Raw genomic sequence first — 18,800 nt, 5'->3', positions numbered from 1 at the left:
TCTCTTGTGCATAGCGTAACTGATTTAAAATGGTGCATATAAACCCTGTTTGGTTTTTTAACCGCTTGTTATGGCCAGTTTTCTGTTTTCCCTGCTCGAAGTCTTTCTTTATCAAACAAAACAAATAGAATGTTTCCGAGCACAAGAAGCAGACTGTTTGTTTGTCTGTAGCTCTGTCTTGACACTCACTTAACATTCAGCAAAGCAGAGACTGATGGATTTAATTATGATTCTGTCCATGTGAGTGTGTGAATGATTTCTCAACATTCCAGAATGCAAATAGCAGGAGAAGAGGGAATTGTGTATGATGGGAATCAGGCAGGGAAAAGAACGAGTGTGGGGGAATTGCATGTCTGATTAGTTAGAAAGCGGTTTAAAAAAGATAGTTTAACTGGTTTGAGGTATGAGAGCATAAAAATGACGAGCACAGGATGCATGACTCATGATGTGGGTGAGATGGAAACATCGTTCTCCTTTCTAAAGAATATTATAGAAGTGCAACTGTCAGATTACCTGGCACTGTATGAAAAAGCACAAAACATGACAAATAGTCAACGAAAGAAAGTGCTTAGAAAATCCAACTAAATATATTGAGTTGTTTCTCAGCGACTCGAACAACAGAATTGACAACTGCAATCATTGCAACTATACAGTATGTATAAAACTGAAAAGATTGAATGAGTAACTACAACACTGTGTTGTATAAAAAAATAACCTAAAAGTGTTTGTAGTTTGTGTAATTGTTTATCTAAAATAACAATTATTCGTAAATAAATGAATTAATGATTAATGAATGTTACATAATTTTAAATATTATATTTTTCATAAAATATTTTCTAAGAAACAAATTCATAATCTAATAAATTAATAAATAAAATAAAAGTGATTTTTGCTACAAATTTGCTATTGTGTAACTAAATAATACAAGTATTTATTAATTAACAATAACAACTATGAATCTCTATACAAGTTGGCTACTATTATATCATATTTGTATTGGGTTTTATTCAAATAACAGGTAAGATTTGATTTTATAAAAATTATTGCACTTTTTTTTCTGTATTTATTGATTTGTAGTTTTTTTTTTTTTTTTTTTTTTTTTTTTTTTTTTGCTTATAGACTCCAGATGGAGCATTTGTTGTGAGTCTCATATGTGGGTTGTTTTTTCTAAAGCTATATATTTAAATAATGAAACCCCAAGTTTGATGGACTTGTCTGGAGAACTCCATTTGTGTTTGTATGTTTGCATGAGAGCAGTCTGGCTCTTCTAACAGCCAGATGACTGTGTTTTTGATGAATTGTCCAACAATCATTTGATTGACTGCTTCTTGTTTTGTGGCAGTGTCACCATGTCAGTATTCTCAAAATACAAGCGCCGGTCCTGTCCTGATGGATCTGCAGAGAGGAAACCGTGTCAGAAAGATGCCAGGCAGACAAACAGGTGCTCGGCACAACCGTCAGTCCTCACAGACTTCCCCGCTGTTGTGTATTTATACACAGTTGACTCGATAACCGCGTCCGCCCACCTTCCCCCTGTCTGTCTCTCAGATCCAAGATCTTATCAGCTGTTTGAAACTGAAGTGTTAGACGGCTGCCCGCACAGACTTTAAGTCCAGATAAGAGATATAGACATTTCAGATTAGTGCTGACAGAGCTTCTACCCAACAGGACACCAGGGCAAGTCTGTGAAGATGTGCTCCTGACAAAAAAGCTTGTAAATTGCGGTCAAACTGGCTATAGTCCTTTTCAATGAAAGTTTCGGAAGTACTTGTTTTGCACCTTGCTGGTCTGATCTGAATCATGTAGCTGATGAGAAACATCATAAAAGAAATTAGAGGATAAGATTAACTGATGGACTGTTTCTTACAATAACACTTTGTTTTGCAGATGTTAATGGATGGACTGCGGTGATGTTTTTATCAGCTGTTTGGACTCTCATTCTGACGGCACCCACCCAAAAACAAACAAACAATTTTAAATGGCCTGAGTCTGAGTCTTTATTTTATTTATTTATTTATTTTAAGCTGATAGAAGTCGTGTTTTATCTGAACAGAAATAACAACAACAAAACAAAATAGTTAATCTCCATCAAAGCAACAAACAAACCACTTCTTCAAACCACTTAACGGTTTTTTCGTTAAGTTTATTTTGCACAAGAATAAAATAAATACAATAAAAACAAACTACAGCTTAGTATTTTAACTGTTTGCCAAGCAGTGTAATAGAACTCATTATATACCCATATAATGCATTTAATTATTTTGCTATAGTTTTATGCTTTTCAGAACTTTTACAATTATAATATGATAGTTAAGGATCATATAAATGTGAATGTGAAAAGCTGAAGTATTAATGTTTATAGTCCTCCTCCCTGTAGGAAGCTGCAGCTCTCATCAGTAAGTCAAGGAGGACAGCGGGGCCAGAGGCCAGTCTGAGGGACGCTGGTAATATATTTTACTCTAAGCCTTTTCAACACCAGGATTTATATTGTATTAAAACCAGTCCTGACACACTGAGGTTGCTTCTCTCCCAGCTTCAACCTTGAGAGCAATGGCATTGTCCCTCTCCCACGGCTCTCTCGAGAGACAGAAAAAAGAGGACGTATTAAGAGGAGTGAGATGTGTAGATGGACTGCCATCATGTGGCCCAGCTTCTGCAGAGAGAGGAGAAACTGACCCACAGACGCTCACCATATTATACATTTACACTGAATCATTTAGCAGACGCTTTAATCCCAAGAGACTTACTAATGTGGACATTAGAAGCAATCTAAAGGTCAAGACAAATCACCTTTATTTATACTGCGCTTTATACAATACAGATTGTGTCAAAGCATCTTTACAGTATTAAACAGGAAAATAGTGTGTTGAAAAAGTAAACACTTTCTAGTTATAGTCAGTTTAAACTTTAGTCAAAGTTTAGTCACAGACATGTCACTCGTATAGTTTTGAATAGGGAAAAATGCAACGCTCAATATGGCCGCTCAATCGCAGGAAGCTCCGCCTTCCGAATGAAAGAGCCAATCGCTAATCATAAGCTTATTTTTTATTTTTTTTATTTAATAGAATATTTTAATTGTCCTTTATTCTGATTGGCTGAGCCATGTTCAAATCACCTTTGTTTATTTTTGTGTGTTGCTTGGCAACCACTTTGTTGCAACCACAACAGATTCTGAGGAACTACTTAATTGGTTTAAGAATACTGTTTTTATTAATAATCATTACACTTTATTTTGCATCATTACACTCGGTTTTATTTTTTGAAACTTTACAATGTGAACCTATATGTTAAACTATAAAGCTACTGAGCCACCATTATTACTGCTTCCAGGTTCTTTTTTTTTTTTTTTTTTTGTCTTTTTTTAAAGGTAAAAAAAAAAAAAAAAAAATCTGTTTTCTGTTCCTCACTTCAAGATAAACAAGTTTTGCAGTTGGAGTCTAAATGATGAAGAATGAGAGTGGAATTCATAACTTCAAAACTCATTTTCCTGAATGCTCAAATAGATTTAAGCACAAAACTGTTCAGCTTCGTTACAGTGTGCTGCTGTGATATCCATCAAATCTGTCGACAGGTTGAGATGGTAAAAGACTCGGGCCTCGACAGCCTCGACAGCCTCTCTGTGGTGAGATCTCCAGTGAGGTTTCCTCTCTGACAGATGGACCACTCATTGACCTCCACTGTCTGTTTCTGCTAAAGGCAGCGTGGCCCAAATATCACCTGTCCATTTATAATTCATACAGCCCAAATAAGCAAACGTCACATTTAAACTCAAATTGAATGGGCTTTTGTCACAAAGTAAGCAGTCTTTCAAAGTGTTGAGTGTTCTTATTATGATATAATTTGTTAAGAACTAATTTGAGAACTACTGTCATATATTGTCATCTCATGTCACATAGATGAGCGACACATTTTTAGGTGTCAGGTTTGAATTTGTGCAAATAAAAATGTCAATATCAGCTTGTTAAACCAAAGCTGTAGTATAAGTTCAAAAGATGTGGAAAGTATGGCCAAGAGTCACACAAACTACATTTATGGTGTTTTTCTTTTCATTATTTTTAGAGGTCAGCAGCTCCAGTCCCCATACACTCCTAGTGGACAGAAAAAACAGCTTGAACATTGTGAATCAGTGAGTAAATCACTTTCCAGTTAACTTTTAAAAAAATAATAAAAAATGAACAACTAATACATGTTTCAGCCACTGAAGCTCGGTTGTGTTTGGTATGCACTTCAATCCACACTCGACATTCTTGCATTGCTTTTTTTTATCGAATCCAAACAATTAGTTGATTAAACATCGATTGAAAATTTGTACAGAACAAAATCCACTTTTAATGGAAAGGCTTTTATACAACAAACTTAATGCCAACAATTCCCCGCCTCTTGTGACATCTCAAACTAATTCACGTGCCTCACTTGCACGATCAAGGTAGATTCAATTAAACCAAAGTTTAAACAAGCAATAAAAAATCGAAGCACATATGTGAAATGAAATAAGCTTTCTTTAATGTCTCCACACAGAGTCAGCCGGAGTCGAGAGCTATTAGTCTTCACACTGGTCTGAGAGGTGAAAGTTTGAGAGTGTGTAAATCATGAAATGTGCTGTGTGTGAGGTTTCAGGCTGTGGGTTTTTGAGGGGACGGCTTCTAAATTGTGTTTAGCTCAGAGTCAGACCTTGTGAGATGTAGGCAGCACATGTGTCACTTCCACTCATCCTCCTGTCTGTCTCTCCTCTCCTGTTTTCTGTCCTGTCTCTCTCAATCTAAGCCACATAGCCTTTATATATTCTCACTCTATACTGTTAAGATGTTGGCTTTCAGATCTGGACTGCTATGTTTTTAGATTTCATATTCTCAAACTAAGGTTTTCTTTCTTATTTTTCTGATCAGCTGCTGCTTTTATTGACATTTCATTGCTGTTTGGCATTGTTAAGGGTGCTTTGCATTTTTGGGGGGCCCACAGTGCATTAGCCTTTAAATGTTTGGGTTTCATAAATGTGTGTGTGTGTGTGTGTGTGTGTGTGTGTGTGTGTGTGTGTGTGTGTGTGTGTGTGTGTGTGTGTGTGTGTGACCCTGGACCACAAAACTTAAGTCTTATGTCGCTGGGATATATTTGAAGCAATTACTACAAGATAGTAAAAATACATTGTATGTGTCAAAATTATGGATTTTTCTTAGATACTCTGTAAATGTCATAATGTAATAAGTATATTAAAACCTTTTTTTTTTTTTTACCCTCAGATTCCAGATTTTCAAATAGTGGTATTTCAGCCAAATATTGTCAGATCCTAATATACCATACATCAATGGAAAGTTTATTTCATATAATGTCTAGAACTCAGTTTGGAAAAATTGACCCTTATGACTGGTTTTGTGGTCCAGGGTCACACACACACACACACACACACACACATAATTTATTCCTATGATGCAAAGCTGAATTTTCATCAGCCATTACTTTATTCTTCAATGTCTCATAATCCTTCAGAAAGAAAAAATATATATATGCTGATTTGGTGTTCAAGAAAGATTAATATTATTATAAATGCTGGAAACAGTTTAATATTTTGTAGAAACCATTTTTTCATGAATAAAAAGTTCAGAAGAACAGTGCTTATTTGAGATAGAAATCTCTTGCAGCTTTATGTCTTTACTGTCACTTTTGATCAATTGGATGCATACTTGCCAGATAAATAAATAAATATATATATAATACCAACCCCAGGCTTTTGAAATTTTGTGTGTGAACTACTTTTCCCTTTAGAATCTGTAAGTAAACAACAAAAAGGTTGTACAACATACTAAAATGGCATTTTGGCATTTTCTAACATTTACTGAACTGATTGCAGCTGTGTTTCTTTCAGAAAAATGGCATCACTCTGAACTACGGCACCAAAAACAAGCATTTGAGCCCCAGAGAGCTGACACTTTCAAGCCCTCCGGCAAAGCCTCTGGACTGATATGGTGAGCTGAGAAATGAGAATTAGAAATGAATGCGTTTGAACACTGAGCACAGACACTTCTGACTTCTATAAGAGGCATATTGTCCATGCTAGAGGTCCCTTTATGAATTAGTTTGTGTGTGTGTTAATGTGCGGACCTCAGGTGTTTATCCTCTAGTTAAAATGCAGCTGTTCCTGGTTTTAAAATAGGTTTCCATCATTCACACAGTGACATTAACTGAAGCCATGCAGTAGGGTCATAGCTCTTGCCACTTGAAAAGAAAGTTGTTCCTGTTTGACGAGTTTTACACGTGTGTATTTGTATTAATGTGAATATTCTGCATGTGAATACTGTGGCATTTATGAAGGTCAAAAGCTTTTTCAGTTGTGTGGGGTTTGCCAGTTGACATCAGTTAACGTTCATCATTCTAGTGTAAAAGAGATCTGAAATTCAATAATATTTGATGTCCATATGCAAAGATGCTGCAGTATTCCATTAGTCAGAATAATCAGATAGCTTCATAATCATTTTAATGAACAGTATAAATTAGGCTAGTCATTGGTCTGAGATTAAACTGTAGTAGGATAATAGATCCAGCGACTATGCATTCACCAAGATGATTTGTACACTACTGTTCAAAAGTTTGAGGACAGTATGATTTCATTTTTATAAACCAGTACTTTCAATCAGCAAGGATGCATTGAATACATCAGCTTGACAGTAAAGACTTTTACATTACAAAAATGTTATTTAATAAAAAACGTTGTTCTATTAAAGGATCTTGTGGGAAAAAATGTTAGTCAAGTTTCCACAAAAATATTAACCTGCACAATCATTTTTCAACAGGTTATTAATATTGATTAATGTTCCTTGAGCATCAAATTAGTATATTAGAATTTCTGAAATCTTACATACAAAACGGTAAATGTACATTTTAATGGTGTACTTTTTTTGGCTCAAAAAGTGCAATCACTGCTCACACTTATCAGGATTCAGGTTATATTTCTTCCAATTTGCTGCAGTTCCAAGAAAAAGTTTACAAACAATGCTTTTCCTTTCTTTTTTCTCGTTAGAGAGCGGTCCCTGTCCAAACAGTCAGATCTCTGCTACCACCACCAGCACAAAACAAGGTAGTACTGCACACGACCGATTAAAATGCCCTGATCTTAGTAAGTCTGTAGCACCAGCAGCAAATAATAACCAAAAGTACACAAGACACATGAGAAAGAAAGAAGCAACAGATATCGGTCAATTGATTATTCCTTTTTTTAATTGAAGGTTTACCATTTTCTTCATTTTATAGAAAACGGAGAAAAAAGAAATAGCCTTTTACAAACATTTACAAATAAATGACATGTGGCTGTACAAATAAGATTTGAAAGAGAAAGACAAGAGAAAAAAAGGAGGGTGAGTTGGATCACCATTTACAGCTATTTTTAGTTGTAGAAGTACAAATGTCCAGTTTTAAGCAAACTTTGAGCTTAATCAACATGTGAGTTAACCCATACCTTCCTCTTTCCACAAAGTTTACAAACATAATTCATATATGTATAAAAAAAAAAAAAAAAAAGCATTGTTATTTTTGTCCATTTTTATTAGTGTCCATTTCTGCTTTAAAGATGAAGCTGTCAGTGAAGCTACAGCAGACCGTTGTAGAGGCCAGGAAAGGGTCAGGGGTCAAGGTGAAGTGCTATTTCAAACGCAGCAATTCGAGCTGATCCTGGTACTCTGTGAAGAGTCTCTGGAAGCGCAAGTTCTGACCAATCACAGGCAACACCTCTGTCAACAGATCCCTCTTTCTCAGTCCCTGAAATAGACAGAGAAGACAAAGCAAGCTTTATTTACCAACAATTCAGTACAGACATCTGTAATGAGGTTCCAGAAATCATACCAGGACTGTGGGCTCCCAGGAGCTGCTGCTGGATCTGTGAACAGGTCCTAGTAAGTCCTGACAGAGTTCCCTTATCCTCAGCTCATAGCCTGCACGGATACACACAGAGCTCTTGTTAATCTGCTCCCATTAAGAAACAAACTCATCTTCTGAGTTTTTTGGACCCTTTTGACTCTTGTTGCCAGCTGAGCAGCTTCTCACTCACCCTCATTTACGAGGAAGCGTGTGTAGATGAGAATCCAGTGCCTGTACTCGCTCGCTGAGAGGAGGATGAGGGCCGAGGAGAGCTGCTTCTCCAGGAAGGCCAGAGTTATTCCCTGCTGCAAGAGGTGAGGAGTCGAAGACAAGCCAGATGCCAACCGCCCCGCACTGACACAGACAGAAGAGAGACGGTTAAGGTCTGTTCACCCCCAATTACAATAAAGAGAACTATATGTGACCCTGGACCACAAAAATAGTCTTAAAGGAACACTCCACTTTTGTTTGAAAACAGGCTTCTTTTCAACTTCCCTATAGTTAAACAAGTATTCATTTTCCGTCTGTCTTGGTACACTGTGTAACTACAGAAGAGTCAAGTTTTACATGGGAAAAACCTGTAGAAACTCTTTGGTCATTTTTGAGCAAGATGCTAACTGTCTAATTAGACTTTGTGTGTCAATTTTGAAAAAGCTTATAATTGATGTATGGTTTGTTAGGATAGAAGGACAATATTTGGCTGAGATGCAACTATTTGAAAATCTGGAATATGAGGGTGCAAAAAAAAAATTTAAAAGGCCTTTAAAGTTGTCCAAATTAAGTTCTTAGCAATGCATATTACTAATCAAAAATTTAGTTTTGATAGATTTACAGTAGGACATTTATAAATTATCTTCATGGAACATGATATTTACTTAATATCATAATGATTTTTGGCATAAAATAAAAATCTATCATTTTGACCCATACAATGTATTTTTGGCTAATGCAATACACTAATGCAACACAATAGAAGATACTTAGGAAAATAATGGAAAAGTAGCTGGAAGCCATTAAATTTCATAGTATGGAAAACAACAGTCTGGTTATTAGGGCTGGGCGATATATAAAAAAAAAAGATATCTCGATATTGTCAAAATTTCTACGATATTTGATATATATCTCGATATGTTTGCATTTGCATTTAAATAATAAAAAAAACATGATTTTCTTTTGCCCATTAAAAAAAAAAAAAAAAAAAAAAAAAAAGTATGCTTGAATTTGAAATATTCGATATTCCCGATATATTCAAATTTTACATCGTCGTCAAAATTATTCCGATATTATCGCTAATATTCGATATATATCGCCCAGCCCTACTGGTTATCTTTCAAAATATCTTTCATGCTCAGCAGAAAAAAAAAAAGATGGAACAACATGATAGATGACAAAATATGTAGGTGGACTATCCCTTTAAATCAATAATTCCAACAATACTGTTCTACTATGTTATCATCATAGTTTTAGTGTGGACTTCCCTATTCTCATAAAATGAGTATGAAAGTTACTTCTAGTGAATCAGAAAGCAGTATTAGCCAAGTACTAAAACGGCTGTTACCTCAGATTACGTCCCTGTGTTAGGGCCAGTGGCCCCGTGGAGCCCAGAGCATCCTGAGAGGACACACAACTGCGGAAGTCTGCACACTGTACAAGAGAGTCCTGCTTATCTGCGATCAAATTCCTGTTAGAGATGAAGAGAAGAGACAATCATAGCGGCCCTGGAAATCTTCGGAGAGATGTTCTGGTTGTTCAAACTTTAACACATGGTTTTGTATCACTCACCAGGACTCCAGCGATGAGTTAAAGCAGTATGCTTTTCCATTTGACAGCGACACTACAGCAACACCTTGCCGAGTCAAAAACGACTGACTCACTGTGGCGTCTGTGCCTGGAGTGAGAGAAAGAGAGAAATATGAGGTATTATTAGTATATTTCAACTGATTTATGATGTAATTCAGCAGTTTTGTGTAACGTACTGTAAGATTTTAAGGCTCTTATTCTCACCAGTTTGATTGATTTGATCAAACACACAAACTGAAATATTGTGAAATACTACTACAATTTAAAATACGTTTCCTATTTGAATTGTAATTCATTTCTGCGATGCAAAGCTGAATTTTCAGCACTCAATACTCTTTCAGCAGTCTCATGATATACTCATTTTCTGTTCAAAGAAGATTTATTGTGTTCCGTGTTGAGAACAGTTGTTGTGGAAGTGCTGTGGTGATACGCCTTTTCTATTTCCTGGATTCTTTGATGAATAGAAAGTTTACAATAATAGCATTTATTTGAAATGGATATCTTTTGTAGCATTATAAATGTCTTCACTGTCACTAATGTGCTACTGTAATAGCTTTTCCTCTTATTCAGTCTCTCTCTTTTTTTTAAAATCATGTTACTGTTAACAAATGGCAGTCAAAAAGACTCATATACAGTAATATTTCCGAACAGCAGAAATCAAGGGGGTGGAGTTTAGTGAAGAGTCGATTAATAAAGTCAGTAAAGATATAATGAGGAAAATCCCACCTGATAAGACTGGATCCAGAGATTCGTTTTTGACCAAAGCCGTCTGTTTCTGAACATCCCTGGCAATAAAGAAAAAAAAAGACAATACCAGCCATGTAATGTCAGATCTTACAGAATTGATGTAGATAATCCCTAGGCTGTTACAAATACGGCCATGTTTTTAGCATCAGTCAACAAATGAGTTGTCTGGACTTTTGCATTGAGTAACGGAGAGGAAGGGTCAGTACCAGACAGACAGCGCGGCTGATGCGGTCAGCGCCATGACAAAGTGTCCCGAGCAGTGAAGTGCTGACATGGGGGCGGACAGCATGATGGATGGAATCAGTCTCCGTCCACACGCCGTGAAGACCGAGAGGGTGCGGTCCTCGCAAGCTACAGCAACAACATCGCTATAAAAAAAAATCAAATAAAAAAGCTAAATACTTTTCCTCAAGATATTAAAATCAGGCAATAACCAGCGTGTTGTGTGCTCACCTGCTGCCGGCTGCGATGATGATGCGACTGGGCAACAGCGTGTCCCACTCTCGCCCCTCTCTGCTCCATTTGAGCTGACTGAGACGAGATCCAGACACCACAGAGACCTCGTTCTCCACCTCCAGATACGTGACGCCATCGGTGCTCACCTAAACCACAGGTTTCCAGGTTTTCCACAGCCCTTGTTTTTATCGTTAGCTGAGTCTATATCTGAATTGCATCTAACACTCTTACAGACGTAGTACTTGAGCTTCCTGATAAAATGTTATGATCTGCCGAGAGCATTAATAGCATAGACAGGACTGGTGTATTAGGTGTAGAGAGTAGTTTTTTTTTGTTGCCATACCTGAGTGCTGAATGATTTCTGGATGGATGGGGTGGGAAGTTTTAACAGAGCTACAGGTGCTGTTAAACGAGACGGCTCCTTCTCCAAAGAGACTGGGGTCTACGAGAGAAAAGACCAATCAGTCACATGGTTTCCTTCAGGGTCTCATATGTGCCTTGGTCATGAAGATAACGAAATAAAAGTTCTAGGGATTAAAGTACAGTAGCCTTAGTCAACTAATGTTCATTTTTTGCCTTATATTTTTGATATGTATTAAAATAAGTTTACATTTATACACTACTGTTCACACGTTTAGAGTCAGCATGTTTTCTGTTTAAAGAAATAAATAGAATTATTCAGCAGGGTTGCATTGAATTGTGTAACAATAAGGATGTTTATATTTCAAATAAATGCAGTTCTAGTGAACTTTCGACTCCTGAAAAACAAAACTTCCACAAAGATATTAAGCAGAAATAAATTAGTTCTTAAAATAGAAAACTATTAAATTCTTCTACTGTATTTCTGATAAATAAATGCTGCCTTGGTAAGCATGAGACACTTCTTTAAAAAAGAAGAAATGTCACCTGTGGGAATGGCTGTGATATGGGCATCATTTTGGCATCTTTCCTCGGCCTTCCCTTCTTCCTCTTCTCTACCACCTCCGCTCCCTCCATCTCTCCCTTCCTCTTGGCCATAGATTTCACCACGATCTTGTCCTCACTGTCGCTGCTGGTCTCATCTTTTCCTTTCGGCTCCTTCACAGAGCTGCCATCTTTTACCCTGAGACAGAACCACGAAGCAACTTCAGTCTGTTTTTAAGTTTGGTTTAGAAGAACACACCGGTCGGTTATCAAGCAGACTTTATCACCTGTCAAGCGGGGTGATGCCTATAGTGAGGTGTACACTAGTGACCCCAGGCGTGGCCTTTGACCTTTCGGTAAACCGCGAATCCAGCGCTTTCATGGGCTCGAACTTGGAGGCTGATGTCAACAGCAGATTCGATTTCATCCCGATCGAGTTCACAGCTGCAGTTCCACTACAAGAGAGACCAGAGAAAGAAAAAGAAAAGTATTGGTTGAGAGAGAGAGAGGGGAAATGGGACTTTGCATGCATGTACACTTACCTGTCCTTGTTGTCTTCCGCAGGTTTGTTGGGAGAGGTGCTAGTGAGGTCATGTGAGGGGCGCAAGCCAAGCGAGTTGGAATCTGAGGAGATCTGAGGGATGAGCTGGGTCGACGCAGATGACCCCGGCAAGATCGGGACGCTGTTGAACAACGCTGGTGAGAAGTCCCTGGGTAAAAGAAAGAGACATTCAGACACTGAAGTATTGCTGAATGATCATTTTAGATGTGTTCTTGTGTGCGTTCATTACGCCGTGTCGAGCTGAGCGATGCAGAGAGGTGTGATTCTTCTCCTGCCATCTGCGGTTCTGGTCTCCACCTGCTTCTTTAAGAGGTTCTGCACAATCCCCAAAAAATAAAGCCATTTGTTAATAACTGCAATCCTGCAAACGTGAGGATGTTTGAGGATGAAGGTGTTCGGAGAAATCTTCAGGCTCTCTAAACAGCAATGCAACGACCATCACTCTATTAAATGATACATAAATATACAGATTCATTCACAGACAGAGGGACAAGCAGATGTGCATGCAAATTATTTAATATCACACACTTGTAATATGCATGTAAACTATTTTGTTGTTGTAAGCATTCATTACAAGTATTAGGGCCAGGGATTAAGATTCTGCTATTTCATTTAGTCCCAGAAATTTCATATACTCAGAAACCTCAAACCAAATTTTACTGGACGTGGATTTTATATATTTGACAGAGCAGAAAACTATATTTTGTAAACTTGCAAGCCAGCAATGGATGGAGGTGGAAATGCTAGTAACCCGTCATTACTTACCACATCATCATTCAGCATATTCACTTGAATCATTTTAAAATAACACTGCTGTGTGTATTGGTTATGTATTCTTTCTCCTGACCTTTCTGATGTCCTCCAGGGACTCTCCGTTGAGCACATTGGTGAGTTTGTGAGTCTGGTTCTCAGGAGCGCTTCCCTGGGCTTCTCCGTTGGGGTTCTGGTTCCTCTGCCGCTCCTGCTGATACTTCAGCATTTCTGGGTTCTCAATGACGGTGCTGGTCAGATGGGACCCCGTCGTGATGGCCAGACTCTTTCCATATATGTTCTGATGAATAGCATTCTGCAGAAAGATAAAGAGGAATCTTATTTCGGAGACTCGAGTTAGTTTGTGTGTGCTAAATAACTAACCAAAAGCAACAAAGCTATTAAGGCGTTTAAATTCTTCAGAAGCATGACAGTAGCTCAGCTGTTTTTGAAACAGTTTGGCTTTTCCTGTAATAAGCGTTTTTTTTTTTTTTTTTTTAAAGGTTGCATAGCTGTTTTTGTCACACTGCATTAAACAGGCAAAGACAATTAGCAAAAACTCTCTTATAATGTCTTGTGCATCTCTTTGAGTATGCATCTCTTTCTCATGTCAACAAATGGTTCAAAGAAACAATTAATTTAAGTGAGATTCCAGTTTTTCAGTTATTGTTGCCTTAAATACTTCAATAACATTGAAACTGGTGTGTGCACATCTTCTCCACCTTTTCCTCTTCATTCAAGGGATCTCCCAGTTCATCCTGCGAGAAGTCCAAGAGAGCCACAGTGCCATCCATGGAGCAAACCAGGAGTCCCAGCCCATTGAGTGTCCTGAGAGATACGATCCGTTCACAATACGTTCACGAAGAGCAGGTTTTACCCCACCGGATTGTCTATGATACTTTACAAAACTTGGAAAAATAGAAAAGCTGTTTTCTTACCATGTAATATCCATAATGGATTTATCGAAAAGGTCATGGATGACCACCAGTGGGCGCTTGAGTGAGGTGAGCTATAAAACAAGAACAGGATAATTGATTAAAGGTTAAGAAATCGAAAATAATAATAATAATTTATCGCTTCATCCTGTCAGTTTTCGGTTTTATAGTGAACATTAAACAATATTGTTAAAACGGGGCACACCACAAAATAGTTTCTACCCCTATTCAAACATTTGAGGTCAGTAAGATTGTTTTGAATGAAAATAATACTCTTAAAGCCCGTTCACACCAAGCACGATAACTCTAAAGATAACGATAAAGATATAGTTCTAAAAATCGTTCTCAATATTAAAGAATAGCGGAGTCCACACCACAACTATACCGATAAAGGCACAGAGAAACGATATCGTTGGAATCACTTTCAGAACAATTTTTTTTTCTGATGAATGATAAAAACATTGGCAACCGATCAGAATCAATCCTGCTGTAATGAGCTCGAGAATTTAAAGCAGCAGACGCGTGTCCGCTTAGAATACACAAACAAAATCGTTCGCTGGTGTGGACGCTAATATCGTTATCTTTATAGTTATCATTCTTGGTGTGAACGGGCCTTTATTCTAACTGATCAAAAGTGACAGTTAAGACTGTTACATTGTTACAAAAATTTGTTTCAAATAAATACAGTTTCCCTGAAAGTTCTATTCATCAATGAACGTGCAACAAAATGTATCCATAGTTTCCATAAAAACTGTTTTCAACACTGACATTAAAGTAATGATTTCTGAAGAAACAGAATATGAAAGTAATGGTTGCTTAAAATTCAGCCTAGCCGTTAGTGTCTCTTGATTTTGCATAAATGTATAAATCAATTTTTTTTTTTTTTTTTTTTTTAAGCGGGGCCAAACCAATTTGCAAAAACAAGGGGTGATGTGATATTGAGAAGTCTCATACCCATACAGAGAGTGAGCGGTCCTTACTGCCCACCGCGCAGCAGCAGTACGGACAGCTGGGTTTGGGGGTACTACCGTTCTTCTGTTTCTTCTTAAAGATCTTAGGATTAAACTTCTGCAAAGAGATGGAAAAGAATTAACAAACCACTCGATGAGAAACACAAATCAAATTCTAGAGCTTCGCCCATTTAAAAAAATATATAATCAAATCACGATTTCATCAAAACTAGGGGTGCTCCGATCACGATCGGCCGATAGTTATGCGCATCTCGTCAGTAAAGCCGGTTATCTAATCAGCGGTTAATTCCATCAGGTGCGTGATTTCACATAGAGTAGCTGTTACTACACAGAGCCGTTGTTAATAGAGAAGATGCGCAAATCACGTTAATTTTCAGCGTTTATTGGCGCATCTTCTCGGTTAACAACGGCTCTGTGTAGTAACAGCTGCTCTATGTGAAATAACGCACCTGATGGAATTAACTGCTGATTAAAAAAACGGCTTTACTGACGAGATGCGCATTAACGATCGGCCGATCGTGAGCGGAGCACCCCTAATCAAAACACTGCAGTCCAAACTATGACGCAGATTTCAAAAGCATGCTTTTCTGTGAAATATTAGAGAATTGAAACAACACTAACCACCACAGTAACAGCTTTTCGATGACCCACAAAGTCCATGTTGGTCTTCCAGCCGTCGCGTTCGATGATCTGAGCTGTGGGCCCAGAATTATTCATGGCATGAGCTGAAACCAGGTACTGACCATCTGGAGACCAGCTCAGCCGCAGGACGTGTGTGGTGCCGCCACACTGAATCAAAGCAAGAGAGAAGAGGGGGAAAAAAGAGAAGACACAGGGTAAATCGCATGTAAACAACTGGCCAACAGTTTAACTCTGAAGTCTTACTTCACTGAAGGGTTTGGTGATGTTCGTCTCCAGCTGCCAGTCCATGGTCCTCCAGACCTTCAGGCTGTGATCATCCGCCTGGGAAGCGATGTACTTTCCAACAGGGTCCCACGTCAGGCCTTTCACCAGCCCTGTGTGTCCCTTTAAAGTCATCACGATCTCTGTGACATACACAGACAAAAAGCAGCATCTGAAGCTTTGATTCAGAAGCCAAACCTTTATAAAATTCCATGATGAAACTTTCCTAGATACTACGGTGGCCTTTAAAGTATTTGGACACTTGAGCCACACTTAATGACATTGCATTACAGATATTATGGATGAAGAAAAAGATTGACTGATACACAATACAGCGTTTCTTTGGTTACTGCTCTAAACAAAGCAACACTGAGCATATGAACACTACTATAATATGTATAACACAGAGGCAAGATGGAAAGAAAATTAACATCATCTAAACTTTTCTAAAGACTTTTCATATAAACCTCAAACCCTATCGTGATTTGATTAACATCTAACTTGGACGGTCACATAATTGTATTTATTTTCAACCAGCGTTACATCCCTACCAAGCAGCATCTGCAAAGAAATAATCGTTGGACTTATTTCCTCAAATCTAAATGGACTTTTCACCTGGAAATTTCCGAGCGTTCCATATAACGATGGTGTTATCCACACTGCAGGATGCGAGCCAGACATCATGAGGCGACCAGGCGACATCCATTACATCTGAATCAGATTTATAGAGAATACCACATGTGCTTCACACAATGCCAAAACTACAGACAATAGATCCAGCGTCTCCATTAGCAGCGTTTTCCCCTCTCACCTCCCGTGTGGTTCCTCAGAATCATGACGCACCTCCACTGCTCCACATTAGCCAGTTTACTGCTGGACCCAAACACTGTGCTCGGACCGATGAAACTGCATGAAAAAAGAAATACCATATAATCGGATGCATGTGTGGCATCGGTTTGTGTCTTATAAACAAAAAAGACAACAATCTGCACAGGGGAAAAAAGTACGGTAATATGCAATGCATTTCTACAAGCGGCATCTAGATGTAAAAATCGATTTTTAGCATCACATCCTTATTTTTAAACTTTAATATTCAAATGTATGAAAATATTGTAACTGTAGCATCTTCAAAGCACTATGTTTGAAAAATACATTGACATATTCGTGTACATCATTTGTGTGCATGAAGAGATAAATTAAGAGATAGAAAAGACTATGGGTCAGTTTTACTCACGCAGCTCTTTTCCACACCATCACCAGTTTATCGTCTCCTCCTGATGCCAGATATAAGCCATTATTTGACCAGCGCACGCAATTCACACATGCTGAAATGCACAAAGTTACATAAAACATTTCATTAGATACTGAATAGTCATCTGTGTCACACATTCTGTTAGTGCAGTTCACATCCAAAGGAGTTTAAAATACATTTTTAAGTAAAAAATCTAGAGACATCTTGGAATTATTCTTTGGATTGTTGGGAGCAAAATGCATGGTACAAATGCAACAAAATTAAGCATTAAGAGGACAATAACCAACAACATTCATATACTTTACATTTTTAAAAATAGAGATAAAAAAATTTATCAAGTAATACCTAAGTGATTGTCCATCTGACAAAGCAATTTGGGAACATTCTCGTTCTTCTCATCCTCCTCTCGAAGAACGGGAGCCATATTCCAAATGACCACTTTCCCAGAGTCCTCACCTGTCAATCCACATCAAAAATATCAGCTCCCGGTCTCTAAATCTAATCTAAATTCTACACACTAAGTTTATCTGAAAGCTATGCTATAGTCAGGAAAAGAATGACAGATGTTTTCACCTTGGCCACCTGTAGCAAACTTAGATCCATCAGGATGGATGTCAACGGAGAAGATTGGTTTACCTGAGTAAAAAAAAAAAAAAAAAACACATGTACAGGATCCATAAAATGTACATTCCAAAGCAGGTTTAATTCAATAAAGCCACATTAGCATGTAACATATATAAACAAAGTCGCATTTAACGTGTTATTTACAACCCGATCATTTCTTGAAACACACAGTTGACTCTTAACTTTATCTATGCAATAACACAGGCAGCTCCAGCTTCATCAGCTATCGTGTTAGTGGTCTGCCTGCCTTTTGGCAACTTGCAAAATGGGTGGTGTGCACATCATATATTAATGGGGCACTTCTTAAAAACCAGTCAAGCTCTAAAAAGCCGGTTACTATGATTCTCACTGCGCTGAAACGAGCAGAGCAGTCTCTGATCGTAAGAACAGCCCTGCAGAAGAGACCCGATCAGGCTCTCTACATAACAAAAGCCCAAGTTGAAGCCCCGGATTCCAGCACACACACACACACACACTCAGAGAGAGACAGAGACAGACGGGCTGCTGATCTCACCATTGTGACTGACCCAACTCGGCTTCAAGAGCTTCATCTTCACGCTGATCAATTATAAAACCGCCGCGATCTCCCTCTTTGATCCCGAGGAGAATCGTTCCCAGCGCCGTTTGAAGTGCCGTGGCTCATCCGTTACTTTGTTGCTCCGTTGAACTCCAATGTCATCTCTCTCTCTCTCCCTCTCCCTATCCCTATCCCTCTCTCTCTCTCCCTATCCCTCTCTCCCTCTCAGCGTGAAGCTGCAGCAACTGAAGTCACGCCGGAAGTTCGCCGTCTTCTTCCAAGTTCCCTTGGAAACAAAGAATCAACTTCTGTGTTCCTTGTTTACATTGTATCATTTAGCTGAAGCGTTATCCAAAGTGATTCCCGAATGAGGAATTCACAACACACAAGCGACTAAATGAGATAATAATGTTAATAATGCAGTGCTACACTACGTAGTTTCAGATTGAGGTCAGTAACAATAAAGGATCACGATATTACCATGTTTTGGATAAGTAGCGTTGTAATTGTGTAGGTGTGAGATTTAATGCGTGAA

At 38.1% G+C, this 18,800-nt stretch overlaps 1 protein-coding gene across 1 annotated transcript; it reads right to left on the bottom strand.

Moving 5' to 3' along the window:
* Positions 1 to 7,190: 7,190 nt before the first annotated feature.
* LOC113048981 (protein HIRA-like) lies at positions 7,191 to 18,524 on the bottom strand. Its single transcript, XM_026210977.1, has 25 exons — positions 18,263 to 18,524; positions 17,698 to 17,760; positions 17,470 to 17,580; positions 17,107 to 17,197; positions 16,684 to 16,778; positions 16,488 to 16,583; positions 15,855 to 16,015; positions 15,591 to 15,758; positions 14,953 to 15,066; positions 14,002 to 14,072; positions 13,786 to 13,891; positions 13,161 to 13,379; positions 12,543 to 12,628; positions 12,294 to 12,461; positions 12,039 to 12,206; positions 11,755 to 11,950; positions 11,192 to 11,290; positions 10,846 to 10,994; positions 10,599 to 10,760; positions 10,372 to 10,430; positions 9,628 to 9,733; positions 9,404 to 9,526; positions 8,036 to 8,199; positions 7,831 to 7,919; positions 7,191 to 7,746 (listed from the first exon to the last, which is right to left on the bottom strand). The coding sequence occupies exons 1-25, from the start codon at positions 18,297 to 18,299 to the stop codon at positions 7,630 to 7,632; spliced, it is 3,018 nt and encodes a 1,005-aa protein (XP_026066762.1). The 5' UTR covers positions 18,300 to 18,524; the 3' UTR covers positions 7,191 to 7,629.
* Between the last annotated feature and the right edge of the window lie 276 nt (positions 18,525 to 18,800).

Source organism: Carassius auratus, chromosome 30 (genome assembly GCF_003368295.1).
Source record: "Carassius auratus strain Wakin chromosome 30, ASM336829v1, whole genome shotgun sequence".
NCBI lineage: Eukaryota > Metazoa > Chordata > Actinopteri > Cypriniformes > Cyprinidae > Carassius > Carassius auratus.
This window is presented reverse-complemented; position numbering and strand designations above follow the sequence as displayed.

What these genes read in the sequence shown, in the direction of transcription:
- LOC113048981 (XM_026210977.1), bottom strand. Translation starts at nt 18,299, where the DNA reads ATGAAGCTCTTGAAGCCGAGTTGGGTCAGTCACAATG. An exon ending in GAACGCTCGGAAATTTCCAG is followed by an intron (nt 16,016 to 16,487) that starts GTGAAAAGTCCA and finishes TGTATGTCACAG; the next exon opens with AGATCGTGATGACTTTAAAG. An exon ending in CCTGGGAGCCCACAGTCCTG is followed by an intron (nt 7,747 to 7,830) that starts GTATGATTTCTG and finishes TGTCTATTTCAG; the next exon opens with GGACTGAGAAAGAGGGATCT.